A 16,398-nucleotide genomic window follows, 5' to 3' on the forward strand; every position below is an offset into this window, starting at 1 on the left:
ATATGTCCTAATCATAAAAACGATGTTACATATGAAAGACAAGATGTCGTTTTTACTGTAAAATACTGCCACATCAAATAAGCTTGTTTGCTAAGATGTTATTATAGTGTTTGTTCGATTGTAGGCTATATTCAAACTAATTAATCGTTTAATTAAAACACAAAAAATTGTGTTTTATTAGTGACACATTTGGGATATATTCCCAAACTTTATGTAAAAACAGTATGATAATTAACTGCACAATTACTAGAAATTTTTACATTTGATATTATACAATTTGCAAGCACAATTTGAAAAATAAATAAATAATTGGAACTGTGAACCAATTTTGTATTATATAGGCATATATATTATATATATATATATATATATATATATATATATTTTGTCATTGCATTCTTGTGGCTCAGTGACACACCTGAATGAAAGGGTCATTAGTATGCAGCCCCATTATGCGCTCATTATGTGGGCCCATTGTCTTCTCAGGTGTGAATCACAGCAGGTCACACCCCTGCGCATATTGTCTTTCCAAACAAAAAGTGTCATTTTTAAATTTAAACCAATCTATTGTTTTATGTGAATGATAAGGCAAGATGATTTTCAGATCATTTTGAAGAAAAAACTCTAGGCGACAACATCCATTAGTCAAAAGTCTTGTGGACACATATTTAGTATGTGTTTTGTGGCCTTATTTCAGAAACTTTAAGTTTTAGTTTTTTCAATAACCACGCATAAACAATATTCTCTCAAAAATACAAAAATGTACATACATGTTGATAAATGCTAAATAGAGTGTAATAGAGTGTAATTACACCTTTGCCAGTAATATGTTTATAAGCAACTGAAAAAAGCACAAATGTCAGAGTATGTCAAAACATCTCAAGGACCCCAAAAACACCTTGGACCCCAGAGGGTTAAATAGCAAATGCATTTGCACCCATTTGTGCGCCCATGGGCGTCCTGGTCTGAAACGAGGTGTGTTCAGGCACATTGTTGGCACATTGCTATTTTGAGGCAACTGAAATAGACTGCCCCATTGACCAACTGAAACCTGGTCTAAAGTCAATGGCGCAATTTTTTATTTTTTATTTAAAGAGCGCATTAGTAATGTGCGCCTATAGACGGGTCCACAACTCACGTACACTCTGCTTATTACACACACAGGGACGCCCAGCAGCACACAAACATGCCAAATATTAAAAATAAAAGAATTACAATGTAAAAGATTATCATTGTGTACATATAAAGATATAGTGGAATCTGGCTTTTCCCGTAGATGGTCTGCTTGCGCGCGCACAAGCAGATCCGTTTTCTCGCTTGAGAAGCATTCAGTCTTTCCGTTGCAAATTCCGCCATGTAAATAGCAATCCACCATGGCGCGAGTGCAACTGGCTTTTAAAGAGAATGGGAGATGAGACTCTGATTGGTTTATTGCACATTACACCCCAAAACTCACCCATTACTCATTTAGAGAATAGGGACAACCCTTTTAGACCATGCGCCGGGTGCCGACCATTTTTCCCGTCGTTAAACTAGCAAAAGTGGATTGGGACACGCCCTAAGTGCACTGGCGAGTGCGCTTTAGACCATGCGCTTAGATCGTTAAAATAGGACCCTTGGGCTTGAGGTCATGCAACTAAAAGGTGCTTCATAGCATGAGAATTTACACGTGATGCTTCTTTAAAAACATCAATTGTAGAAAAATGGCACATAATAACACATTAGTTGGCATGCATCACCACACTGTACAAGCTGGAACCAGCTATTCATTGTTAAAGTTGTGTATATGAGGGACACAAATGGCACCCGTTTTGTAGAATTACCCAGCTGGCTTCAATGCAAACCTATTTTCAAGGCCAAGGTAAGAAGTGCATGCTGTGGTTTTTAGTTTAATGAACTAGATAATACTGTTACTGTTGGTAATAAATGTATCGGCATATGTTACGTTTGTGGTCCAGTTTGAGGGTGTAGCTTTATTTATTTATAAGTTTTGGATCTGATATGCTGATTTGATGACCTACTGGGGGCAGTTTTATGAGAAGTGTCTCACATAGAATTACACACGCCATTAGTTGAGATCATTAACTTCTGTTCTGGGGTAGATTTGTGCCAGTGACATTTGCAGAGGCAAAAGGCAAAAGTGAATTAATTCCAAATCATTAATAAAAATAAAATCAATCTCCAGGACAAATGTGAAAAACAACACTAAATACCAATACTGTAAGTTTTTACTTGATTAAAAAAAAAGATTTATTAATTGTATCTCCATGAAGAAGAGTCCGATTCTTTAAAAATCCTTGTGTTCCTTTAAAGTTGCACAGCTTGTGATTCTGAGCTCTGATGACCCATACGTAAGTGCTCTCTAGTAGTAAAAGCCTTGTACCTGTGAGGTGGCGGGTAGGGTTGCTTGGCCAACAGGAAATAAATTATTCGGGCTTGGGCTTGAGCGGCCCTTTCATCGGCCACTGACCTCACTCCGTTAACCAGCTGGAGCTGCAGCGAGGCTGTAATTCCCTAATAAGGACGTCTATACCTCCCAGCAACCCTCTGAACACTAAATTTGAGTGAGGGGGAGGTCTGGCAGCCGGCCGATTCCCCACATTCCCATAATCCTTTAGTAAGTCTCCTGACTCCATGGCTAGTGTTCAATCCATTCTCCATATTTAGAGTGTGTTTATAGTAGAGGAAAAAGGGATAAGCTATTATAAGCAAGTGGTTAAAAAGGAGATTAGGGGTGAAAGAAGGGTGATGATTTTTAAAGTCACCATGCAATCTTGTTTTTATGGAATATTGCAGTATTTATTATAAATTAATTATCTGTGCACATCATCATCATTATTATTATTATTTAATTCACCTGTAATCTTTAATCAAAATAACTTCCCCTCTTTCTTACAGAGACATCCCTTCTCTTCTGTGATGATGTGTTTACTGGCACGAGGGCGGGACAACCTGTCACTCACATGAGCTCGACCAATAGCAAACCACAACCATCCAATCAATTCCTGATAAAGCCATTTTACAAGAATATATGGAAGTCTGTTTCAGCCAAAGATATATATTTCGAAGCGTGTGACTTCTCCCTTAACCGCGGAAAGGCATCAGTACACTCCGTTTTTCAAGTAAAAAATCCTCCAACGTTAATCTACTAACTCTCCTGACTGCTTTGTCGGACAAAAATGGAGGATTCGGAAGATGGCGGATAATGATTGGTCAGATCGCCTGTCAAATTAAACTCCCTGCGAAGGGTCAATTGCGAGTTTATATATGTTTTTTTCTCGTGATATTGCGTGATTAGGGTTGGGTACCGAAACGCGGTGCCAATAGGGAACCGGTTCTGACGTAAACGTTAGTAACCAGACCGAATAAGAACGAAAATTTCGGTGCCTGAGTCTCTTTGGCAGGCGCACACACGCAAAGTCTCTCGCTCTCTCCCTCTCTCTCTCCGCTGTGCACGCACTATACGGTTTATTGGAGCACTGTCTGTTCTGTCTCACATGCGCGCTTTTGCTCGCTCGCTCAAGCGTTCCGGGAGATTTTAACTAATTTGCGGGCATCAGGGAGCCGTTATCAATATGCGGGAGACTCCCGGAACGTCTGCTGATAGCGAGGGGATTATTGAAGATGCCGAAGACAAAATGCTCCAAGGTTTGGCTGCATTTCACGTGTAAAATTACGCATCAGAACGATTGTCTGAAGCCCATATAGAATCACGATTCACTCCAATCCATTGGCTGATGGCGCGGGCGCCGCCTTGACGCTCACGTCATCGTATTATATTAGCGCGCGCATCATCTGCTCCTCAGATTTCTCTGCCGAAAAAGGAAGCTTGTCGGCAGCGCGAGGAGTTTGGCAGTGAACGCAGCGTCTCGTTCCCTATTCAGAGAACATGGGTTACACCAGTAACCAGAGACGATCTCTTTCATAAGTTTACTCAAAGCTGCGTAGCTAAGACGCAGTGGGAACGAAATACCAAACTTGCCAAGCTAAGCGCTGCGTAACTAGTCAGATAACTTTTCGTTTTCGTGTTAAGTACCGTTTCAAGAACCGTTTAAGCACCGGAACCATTTAAATAATACAGAGTAGGTACTGGTATCGGATAAAACCCAACCGATACCCAACCCTATGCGTGATATAAACTCACAATTCTGTCTTTAAAAAAAATAAATAAAAAAGTATTTTTTCCCTCAGAATTGGACTTTATAACTTGCAATTACGAGTTTATATAGATAGAGATAGATAGATAGAGTCTTTATTGTCCCAACGGGATAATCATTTTCACATAGCACTTCTTCACATAGCACATTTCCTTCTTCCATAGCACAGAAATATCACATATGAGGAAACACATAACATGTAACACGATTATATTCGATATTTCACGATTTATGAGAAAAGATTGATATACGTCACAACGGAAGAAAATATTATCGCAACTTCCGTTTCATCCCGACTTTAATAAGTGCTCTTTCTGCAGAGTCGTTACAATAAAAGACTGAGATGTACAGGCTACAACGCATGATACAATCAATCATAATAAAAAAACAAAAGAAACAATAAAAAGAAACAGTAGAAATACATCAGGACAATAAAAAGGCATAAATGAAAAACATCCAACAAAGCAAACTCCATACGACTTGTGCATATTAAGTCTATATTCTATTTAGTCTTCTGAAACTATACCATAATAATGATAAAAAAACTATACAAGCTTGGTTTTTGGAAAGGCATCATTTTGCTAAATGTTTCATTCTGTTTTCCACAGAAGAAAGGAAATGAAAGCAAATAATGAGAGAATTGTTATTTTGGTGTAAACTACCCCTTTAAATGCACTGTTTTGCAAATATTTTACTGAAAATCAAACATAATGCCACAGCGGTTGATCTCGATTTATGAGAATCGGTCCCTGGTTACACTGTGTCCACCCATCCGCTCAAAAGCAGAGAGAATACTGGTCCTCAGGTCCTGCAAGTGAACCTTCCACAAAGAGCAAGCCACAAGCACAAACCCTTTTCATGCAAAATAAATCAAAAGTGGCTTTGAGGTAGGAACATAAATCAGAGGGTTTGGGTTATGTACAGATGGCTGAACCTAACACTCGCCTTGAAAAGACACTCAGCATGTGTGTTTGAGTGAGTATAGGTATATTTATGTAGGAGTGACTGTAGTTGTATGTGTGACTGAATATGTGTGTATGATCTTTTAGATGCCCAACGGGGTCAAACTGCTGGATATTTTGATGTTGCTTATTTTAATGTACAGCAATGCAGCCAAATGTGTATGTCTGTATTTGGAAACGTGTTTGTTTGGCCAAAGTCTGCTACTGTGTTATTTAAGATTTTAATGATTCCTTATAAGGTTTTTGCTGTTAACATGATTTGATAAACCTATTAAATACCTGAAGGTAGTAATATTTTATGAATGTTTGGCCATTACGAAAGTGCCTTCATACCACTAACTAAAAAGTATACCTAAAAATGCCAATGGTATGACCATGTTTGCCCTGCCGTGTATTCTTTTAAATATCTTAGAATAGCAAGTAAATACCATATTATATGAATATGGTAATAATTCAGTATCTAAGTGTACATAGTAGCATCATGGTATTTTTTATATCTGATTTCATTACCGTCACAGTACTTTTTGTAGGGAACCTGCAGGTGTGTATATATATATATAAAATAATAATAAAAAAGTTTTGGAAAGGATGGTTTATTTATGCTTTGCAGCACAGAATATCTTGCTTAACCACTATTTGAAAGACTGCAATGGTCCACTTTAGACATTCTACTAACTATAAGTAACTTTGCAACTACATGTCAAGTACCAGTCGTTAGAGTATTAGTCGACTATAATAGACTGTGTTAGGGTTTGGGTTAGTAGAATTAGTTGACATGTACTTGCAAAGTTACTTATTGTCAGTAGAATGTCTGTTGGGGAGCATCACAATAAAGTGTTAGCAGATATTCAGCAGACTGTCAACTAAAACTCTATTGACTGCTAGTTGACATGTGGTTGCAAATTTACTTATAGTAGAATGTCTGAAGTAGACCATCAAAAATTGTGACCCAAAAAACTTGTAAAAATAAGTGACCTGATGCCCTACACAATACGACACATTGAAAGGACTATGAGCCTCAATTTCAATCTCATTAAAATAATAATACCATCATAATTACAGCTACAGATAAACAAGAGCAGCTGTTCATACCACTTTTGGGAGGTACTCTGACCGTACTATGGTATAATGATGGTGTTATCATGGCTCTCAATATACAGTAGGCTATACTGAATGATTGCAATTTTTATATTTGATGCTATTCAAAGGTATTTCGTATAATACTACGGTTCTAAAAAACTGGCCAAAGTCCACTGTAAAACTAAGGTACGTTTTTCAACTTCTTTTTTTCGTTGGTATAATAGCTTAACTTTAATAAAATATTACTATCTTCAGATATTTAATGAATCCATCAAATCATGCTAATTTCAACCATACATAACACAGTAGTTTGATATACACATAGATACTAAATTATTACCATATTCATAATATACTATGGTATTTACTTGGTATTCCAACATATTTTAAAAAATACACGGCAGGGCAAACATGGTCATACCTTTGGCACTTTTACATTTTTTTTTTTTTAGTTAGTGGTATGAAGGCACTCTCGTAATGGCTAAACATTCATAAAATATCACTATCTTCAGGTATATAATATATCCATCAAATCATGCTAACAGCAAAAAAGCCTTATAAGGAATAATTTAAGTCATAAATAACACAGTGGGAGATTATAGCAGAATATTGCAAACAAGATTTGTCCACAGTCGAAATACGAATGCGTTTACAAATGCACACACACATACAAGCATGACTCCGTTGCATATTTTAGCCATGTTGGTCCAAATACCAAGGTATTTTTGGTTAGTGTCTAAAGGGATATAGGATGACTTACTTTGGCTGCTCCAATCTGCTCCTTCCGGAATCTCTCCAAGGGTGTGATCAGAACATCGTCGGCATTCTGTATCTGCAATCAATCAAGCATAGATATTAGATATAAGGTATTCCATGAGAAAACACTCTTCATTAAACTATATTAACTTCAGTGAAGTTCACAGCTTTAAAGGGGTCATCGGATGCCCATTTTTTTCACAAGTTGATATGATTCATTAGGGTGTTCATGTAAAGTTTGTGATATACTTTGGTTAAAATTCCTCAATGGTTGTGTAAAACAACGCCCTTTTTACCTTCTCAAAAACAGCTTTATTCACAGAGACCTGTTTCGGTGCATGTCTCTTTAAATGATAATGAGCAACTGCTCACCCCACCCCTCTCTTCCATGGGGGGTGTTGAATGGCTGAGGGCAGAAATATGCTAATACAGGACAGTCCGTCAGTGGTCGTGGGCAGAGCATGAGCATTATGATATCATAGTGCTCAGAAAATCCAAACGGCCTGATAATTGAGTGTTTAGACTCTTTGAGGATTAAAAAAACGAGTGAACGGTGGTTGTGTCCACACACTGCAAAGCCACATTTATATGCAAACACCATATAAAAGTGATTTTTTGCACCCAATGACCCCTTTAATTAAAGTTAGAAGGTTCATCCAGCATTAACGCGGAAGGCTGAGAATTTGAAAAATCTCACTATTATGAGCAAATTTGTGGTGTGAGTTTACATTTCTACAGGAGGCATGTAGTGTTGTAGTCAAGACCACCTAACCCGAGACCAAGACAAGACCAAGACCAGAGTGTATCGAGACCGAGACAAGACCAAGACTTTTAGGGGCCGAGACCAAGACAAGACCAAGACCGAGGGAGGGCGAGACCGAGTCAAGACCAAGACCAGCGCCCCACACTACATGACACAATAAAATGTGAAACATGATCAAAAGAGCTTCTCAAATTGATCTGAAAGATCCACATTCCCATTAAAAACTGATATTTAACACTCAAAGCTGAAATAAACGTAACCATCTTTATTCAATACTCCTGGGTGACTTCCATCATTTAGTACAGAATGTAAAACAAGTCTTCACTTTTCTTACTTAAAATTAGCTACTCAACTTTGTGTCTCGTGACATCCCACAAGATTTGTGTCAACACAGAAAACATTTAATCACTGGATAGGTTTTTTTTTTCGTTTATTTAAAGTGTGGTTTATGTCAGCTGAATGTGCGGAACGCTTTTCAGAGAAGATAATGTAGAAAGTGCTCCCCTTGGGCACATGGACTCTCCCAGTCACCCCTGTCATTCAGCGAGAAATGGACTGTTCCAAACTTTCCACCGGAGTTCGCGAAGTGAAGGGGAAGAGAGTAGACGGATAATAAAGGGAAATGGAGATCGGCTGAATACTGTATATAGTTTGTAGAGTGAAATAGAGTGCATTAGCCCAAATCGAAGGAGATTTATCGATTGTGCGTGTGCGTGCATCACACTGTAAGTAATCACATAATTGTTGAACGTTCTCAGCGCATGCTAATCCGCCTGTAGCTGTGTTTACATTTAAGGTTGTTTACTTAATTATATTCTACTGCTGTGACATTACTGCCATTCCATGTATATTGATGTTATACGTATTCTAGTTATATTTATTCCTTATCACCAATGCACGGTTGTATCTCAGGTCGCGCGTATGCGCTCAGTTGTTTACATCTCGGTTCGACCGCACATGTAGCAGTAGCCATGCTCGCATGCACAGCTCATGCACAGCTCGTGCACAGCTCGTGTACAGCGTTAGCGCACACACATCCATTCCCACTTTTTCAAGTATATCATCATAGAGATTGTATTGTGTTATATTTCACCGCTATTCGTCAGTATTTTACCAAATAAGTTGTTGGTGATTTATATACATTTATATATATTTATATCTTTATTTTGTATTCACAGAACCACACATCTATGCACATTTAATAAACCTACGATTTGGAATATAACCTGAGTGAGACATCATTGTTCTGACCGGACAAACTGCAGCCTTCAGCCAAACCTGAACTAGCAATTAGAGTGAATACTCACAAGATTTTTCATGGTCCTTCGAGCCGGATTGGTGAATTGCTACAGAGATGTCTCAACCCGAGAGAGAAGCGCCTGTCGTGCGTCCACGAAGACAGATCAACCCACCGACTCATTTAGTGGATTATGAGCTTGGTGAGCCATTGCCACATCGACAGCCATTCCCAGACTTCAGCCATAGCAGATTCCAGTCACCAAGTATGGTAGCACAGACCCGATCGTCTTCTCCCGTCAGTCAAGAGTTAGATCAGGATAAGTGGACACTGAGAGATGAATGGCAAAGTGAAAGATCCGATGGGCGAGGAGAAGAGGAAGTAGAGCTTACAGCCATGCTGAAGGTGATGAAACGCGAGAACGCTGACTTGCGGCTACAAACCAGCCAGCTTCCGGAGATTATTTCAGCATTACAGGAGATGCGACAACAGAATGCCATGTTACATCACGAACTTCAAAGTCTTAAGGCAGAAAGGGGAGCCCCCTCCAGGCCAGTGACTTTACCAGTGCTATCTCCAGGTCCCTTTCCTCCTGTGGTGAGCCCTGAGACTCCACAACGGTTCCGTCCTACTCCAGCCCCACGGAAAACCCCCCCAACGCCGCCTACGGCCATTAGGGAGCTGTGCCCAGCTACAATAGATGAGCGCCTTGGATTAGCTGAGGATTTCAGAAACATGGACATTTCCTCCTCAATACCTGATAGAGTACCATCACAAGTGCGTTACAGCGACCCACCTCAACCCAGGTACGCTCGTTCCTCCCAACACATTCCAGCTTATCAGTCAGAGTTCAAGACCACAGCATATAACAGTATACCACCTCCGCATCCAGGCCACAGACAAGAGTTTTATCAGCCTTCATCAATGCAGGAGAAAATGTACCGAGGCCCTGCTCCAACCATTCCCTTCCTAACATCCCCTGATTCTAGGGAGTTCTCTCGACTGAGAATAGCATTGGAGAACATTTTGCCTGAGGATGCAACAGAGCGATTCAAATATCAGATCCTCACTGACCATCTTAAGTTGGAGGAAGCCCTACTTGTGGCAGACTCATACAGTAACTCAAACTTTCCTTTCACAAACACCATGAGAGCCCTCAATAAAATGTATGGCCAGCCACATCAGCTAGCCTTACAACGCATTGCAGAACTGATGGATGGACCAAACATTCGAAGTGGAGATGTGAAAACGTTTCGCATGTTCGGACTCCAAGTGCGTTCCCTGGTCAGTATGTTGGAACAGCTGGGTCAGAAAGGCAATGTCGAGTTGGAGTGTGGATCACATGTGTCCAGACTGATGAGCAAACTGCCACATGATCTCAGGTCCAGTTTCAAGAGGTACACTCATCCTCTTCATGTCACTATCCCCACATTATTGGACTTTGCGGACTGGCTTGAGTACGAGCTACAAGTTCAGGATGACCACACTGACTATACCAGTCAGTCTAGAGTTTCGACAGTGCCGAGGAGGGAGATGAGGAGAGACTCTAGACAGCCCCGCAAACCCACTACCATCCTCCTTGGTACAGAGAAACCAAAGGCCAGCCCAGCATCACCAGTTTATCCACCCAAACCAATTGCTGCTAAGAGAGAGGGGGTGAATGTTTACTGTCCATACTGCGACAACAACAGACATTTCCTGAGCAGCTGTGAGAACTTTAAGTTACTCAACAAAGAGCAGAAGGTGAATTGGATTAAAGGCCAAAATAGATGCTGGCGCTGTGGGCGTGGTCATCATGCTGCCAATTGCACACTTAAAGCCCTCTGTCCATCTTGTAACAGAAAGCACTTGCTGGCCTTACATGATGTAAATGACCAGAGCAGAGCCACAGAAGAATCGGTTCCAGCCAGTGCAGTCTTGTATGTGGATCGTCCAACCTGTGACAATAAAATTCTGCTGAAGGTGGCTAAAGTTCTGCTCCGAAACGGCAACAAATCAATGGAGGCATATGCAATCCTCGATGATGGGTCAGAGCGGACCATCATCCTACATGAAGCTGTGCAGAAGTTGAATCTGAAGGGTCAGCCAGAGGACTTAGTTCTCCGTACAGTCAGGCAAGATACACAGACCCTTCACGGGGCGGCTGTGACCTTTACTGTGTCTTCAGTGGCTAATCCTCGTAAGGCTTTCATGATACGGAGCGCATTCACAGCCAACAGCCTGGGTTTAGCAGAGCACACGCATCCCGTCAAGGTACTCCAGAAGAAGTACAAGCATCTTGCAGGCCTGCCACTACAGCACCTTCACAAAGTGAAACCAGTAGTTCTCATCGGTTCTGACTGCCCTCACCTCATCACACCCATAGAACCAGTCAGACTGGGTCCACCTGGTGGCCCTGCTGCTGTGAGAACACGCCTAGGATGGACACTACAGGGACCAGCACAAGAACTAACCAGCAGACTTTCCCCACAGCAATGTCTTTTCACCAGCTTACGGCCCACTAACGACCTTTATGCGAATGTGGAGAAACTGTGGAAAATGGACATTCTTCCATATCAAAATGAGAAGGTACTGACAAGGTCTAGACAAGACAAAGAGTCCATCCAACTTCTCCAGGACAAAACCGTGAGGGTGGATGTTAACAGAATCCAGCGCTATGCGACCCCTCTTCTACGTGCCAAAGATATGCCATGTCTACATGCACCCAAAGAAGCTGTCCTGCCACAATTAAGGGGAATAGAGAATCGGCTGAACAAGAATCCTGATCAAGCGGCGGCCTACCAAGAGGAGATAGTCAGGTTACAGCAAGCTGGCTACATTACAAAACTCACTCCTGAGCAGGTGGACTGTTCCAAAGAGAGCTGGTACATTCCACATCATTTGGTGGAGCATAATGGAAAGAAAAGGGTTGTCTTCAACTGTTCGTTTGCTTACCAAGGCCACAACCTGAACGAGTACTTGCTCCCTGGTCCACCACTCAGTCCTTCTCTTCTGTCAGTTCTTCTGCGATTCAGAGAACATTCCATCGCCATTAGTAGTGACATTCGTGGGATGTTCCACCAGGTGCGCCTTTTGCCTGAGGACAAACCACTACTGAGATTTATTTGGAGAAATCTTCAGAGAGACAAGGCCCCAGACGTGTATGAATGGCAAGTACTTCCATTCGGAACAACGTGCAGTCCTTGCTGCGCAACATACGCGTTACAGAAGCACGTCCTGGATCACAGTGAGTCTGAAGACACACAGTTCTCAGTAGAGAAATCTTTCTACGTTGACAACTGCCTTCAGAGCTTCACCTCAAGTGAGACAGCGAAAGGTCTTGTAGACAGACTCCGCAGTCTCTTATCTTCCGGAGGCTTTGACCTAAGACAGTGGGCGAGCAATGATCCATCGGTCATCAGCCACCTGCCAGTTGAGGCTCGATCTCAAAGCAGCATCCAGTGGCTCAGCGAAGGTCACCAAGATGCACAAGAGTCAACTCTTGGGTTACACTGGCATTGCTCATCAGACACACTCTCCTATAAGCAGCGGCGGACAGACCACCCACTTCCAACTATGCGGAGCATATATCATATCCTCGCTAGCCAGTATGACCCCATAGGCTATATTGTGCCATTCACAACACGGGCCAAGGTGATCGTACAGAATTTATGGGACAAGAAAAGAGAGTGGGACGATCCCCGTCTGCCTGAGAATCTGTTGAACTTGTGGAAAGCATGGGAGAGTGAGCTGGATGGCTTACAGCACGTTGTTTTGCCGAGGGCTTACTGCAGTAAAGAACTGGATCAGCTTACCAGCATGAGGCAGATCCACATTTTCTGTGACGCCTCAGAGCGAGCCTACGGTTCCGTGGCCTACTTACGAACTGAAAACCTGGAAGGTAGAGTGGAAGTAGCCTTTGTAACCAGTAGATCTCGGGTAGCCCCAAAAAAGCAGCAAACCATTCCACGGTTGGAGTTATGTGCAGCACTCACAGGTGCACAACTCGCAAAAGTTCTGAAGACAGAGCTAACTTTGCCCATCCACAGTGTTACTCTGTGGTCTGACTCCACAACTGTCCTTACCTGGCTGCTGTCACACTCATGTCGTTTTAAAGTGTTCGTAGGCACCAGAGTGGCAGAAATCCAAGAACTCACGGAGTCTGATAACTGGAGATACGTGCCATCAAAGGAGAACCCTGCCGATGACATCACAAAGGGAAAACTGCTGTGTGACATAGGCCAGGAAAGCAGATGGAATAAGGGGCCAAAATTCCTCAGACAGACAACTGACCACTGGCCGGAGCTGCCACCATTTACGACCATTGATCAGGACAGTGAACTGAGAAAGCCAATCTTCATTGGCCTATCAATCTCGACTCCACCTACTCCCGATCCACAGAAATACCATACACTTCCAGAGTTACTGAAGGCTTACATCCAGCATGCCAACGGGGCGGCCACCGATATCCCAACAGCAGATGACTACAAAGAGGCAGAAATTGCAGTACTCCATCAGAGCCAAACTGACTCATTTCCAGACGAACTGTCCTTCCTCAGAGCAGGTAAATCCTTGCCAAAAAATAGTCGCTTGCTGTGCTTAGCCCCGGAATTTGATGAGGACACCAAACTCATGCGCGTTGGCGGTCGTCTCCGTCAGATCAGCCAGCTAGAGGAAGATACAATACATCCTATTGTCCTCGACTCGTCTCATCCAACTACCAAACTGGTAATCAAGGACTATGATGATCGGCTACATCACCCAGGACCAGATAGGGTGTTTGCTGAACTTCGGAGGAAATACTGGGTGATACGGGGACGGGCTGCAGTCAGAAACCATCAACGACAATGTGCAGAGTGTCAGAGATGGCGGGGTCAACCACATCCACCAAGAATGGCGGACCTCCCACCTGCCAGATTGAGGATCCATCAACCTGTCTTCTATTCAACAGGTGTGGACTGCTTTGGACCTTACACTATAAAGGTGGGACGCAGGAATGAGAAAAGATGGGGAATCATCTTCAAATGCATGACTTCCCGTGCAGTCCACATTGACATACTCACCAGCATTGACACAGATTCCTTCTTGATGGCTTTACGACGATTCATCTCCAGGCGTGGTAAACCATTTGAGCTCCTGTCTGACCAAGGCACCAACTTTAAAGGAGGAGAAAGGGAACTGAAAGAGTCATTCATCGCCCTTCACCCTGAGCTTCAAGCCCAGCTCGCCAGCCAACAAATAAGATTCATCTTTAATCCACCCAGTTCACCCCATTTCGGTGGATGTTGGGAGAGAGAAATTCGTTCTTTAAAGGCTGCACTTCACGTCACCATTGGCAGCCAGACAGTCACAGAAGAAGTGCTGAGAACTGTCTTCATAGAAATAGAAGGAATCCTCAACTCCAAACCCATTGGCTACACTTCTCCGGACATCGCGGATCCAGATCCAGTTACTCCAAACATCTTGTTGATGGGGCGGCGAGATGCCTCATTACCGCAAGTGGTATACCAAAACTCTGAACTCCTGAGCCGTAAGAGATGGAGACATAGCCAGCTCTTGGCTGACCACTTTTGGAGGCACTTTATTCAGCACTACCTACCCAACCTCCAAATCAGACAGAAATGGAGGACTGAAGAAGCTGACCTGCAAGTCGGTGACACAGTCATGATCGTGGACCAACAACTGCCCCGCGCTCTTTGGCCCGTAGGGATAATTGTTCAGGTCTTTCCTGGGTTGGACAAGAGAGTCAGATCTGCGGAAATACAGGTTAACGGCAAAACTTACACCCGACCTGTAGCCAAAATTATTTGTCTGCCCTCTCTTCCCGACTAGCTTTAGATTTAATGTAGCAAAGTCACTTAAAGTTGGCAAATTCACACTGTGAATTTGGGGGCGGCTGTAGAAAGTGCTCCCCTTGGGCACATGGACTCTCCCAGTCACCCCTGTCATTCAGCGAGAAATGGACTGTTCCAAACTTTCCACCGGAGTTCGCGAAGTGAAGGGGAAGAGAGTAGACGGATAATAAAGGGAAATGGAGATCGGCTGAATACTGTATATAGTTTGTAGAGTGAAATAGAGTGCATTAGCCCAAATCGAAGGAGATTTATCGATTGTGCGTGTGCGTGCATCACACTGTAAGTAATCACATAATTGTTGAACGTTCTCAGCGCATGCTAATCCGCCTGTAGCTGTGTTTACATTTAAGGTTGTTTACTTAATTATATTCTACTGCTGTGACATTACTGCCATTCCATGTATATTGATGTTATACGTATTCTAGTTATATTTATTCCTTATCACCAATGCACGGTTGTATCTCAGGTCGCGCGTATGCGCTCAGTTGTTTACATCTCGGTTCGACCGCACATGTAGCAGTAGCCATGCTCGCATGCACAGCTCATGCACAGCTCGTGCACAGCTCGTGTACAGCGTTAGCGCACACACATCCATTCCCACTTTTTCAAGTATATCATCATAGAGATTGTATTGTGTTATATTTCACCGCTATTCGTCAGTATTTTACCAAATAAGTTGTTGGTGATTTATATACATTTATATATATTTATATCTTTATTTTGTATTCACAGAACCACACATCTATGCACATTTAATAAACCTACGATTTGGAATATAACCTGAGTGAGACATCATTGTTCTGACCGGACAAACTGCAGCCTTCAGCCAAACCTGAACTAGCAATTAGAGTGAATACTCACAAGATTTTTCAGATAAGGTATTTTAGCTCAATTCACCCAGCGGTAATTCAGGAAAAAAAAAAATATCCGAATGCTACACATGAAACTATGGTCTTCCGACCTTTTACCATACATCGTGTCGATTTATTTTGATTACTATGTGCCAGGGAGAGAGAGCAAGACAGCGCTTAGGAGACGGTGAAGCCTTTATACATTCGCCTGGCTCCGCAGAGAGAGAGAGAGTGCGCGCGCGCGACCGGGGCGCTCTCTCTGCTCGTTCTTCTGGTGCGCCCTGTCACACGCACAGCAGTTCGTCTACATTACTCATCTATCAAATAAGACTATGGCGGGACAAAAATTCGCTTTGGAGCAGGAGCATAAGAGGACTCGTTAACGTTGTGGGCATTCAATATCGATGGTTCATAAAACTTAGAACCGGTTCTCGAGTGGAACCGGTTTTCAATTCCCATCCCTGTAATATGTATAAGTTATACATATTACAGGGATGGGAATTGAAAACCGGGAATTGAAAACCGAATTGAAAACCGGAATTGAAAACCAGTATAACGTTAGCTAATATTGACAAAATCTCTTTGTGTGAGGAGTAATTTTATTTGGTACGAGGCAGATTGCTAACGTTAGCTAGCCAGCTTTGCTAACATCACTTACACATACCTTACCTTTCTTTGTGCTGCCTTTCTAAGTGATAAAAGTTTGACGTAGTCCCCACCGTCTCTGAAAGCGAAGCACTGCAGAATTTACAAGAAGC

At 42.4% G+C, this 16,398-nt stretch overlaps 1 protein-coding gene across 6 annotated transcripts in view; it reads right to left on the reverse strand.

The window, feature by feature from the left end:
• LOC130073768 (rho GTPase-activating protein 42) overlaps window positions 1-16,398 on the reverse strand; it is a 156,984-nt gene that overhangs the window by 60,646 nt on the left and 79,940 nt on the right. For all 6 annotated transcript variants that reach the window (XM_056239368.1, XM_056239367.1, XM_056239371.1 and 3 more), the window contains exon 4: window positions 6,960-7,031. In XM_056239368.1, the coding sequence (XP_056095343.1) occupies window positions 6,960-7,031 (72 nt within the window). The remainder of the gene's footprint in view (window positions 1-6,959; window positions 7,032-16,398) is intronic.

This window comes from Rhinichthys klamathensis, unplaced genomic scaffold, assembly GCF_029890125.1.
Source record: "Rhinichthys klamathensis goyatoka isolate OS25496 unplaced genomic scaffold, OSU_Roscu_1.1 h1tg000561l_1, whole genome shotgun sequence".
In the NCBI taxonomy this organism is placed as follows: domain Eukaryota; kingdom Metazoa; phylum Chordata; class Actinopteri; order Cypriniformes; family Leuciscidae; genus Rhinichthys; species Rhinichthys klamathensis.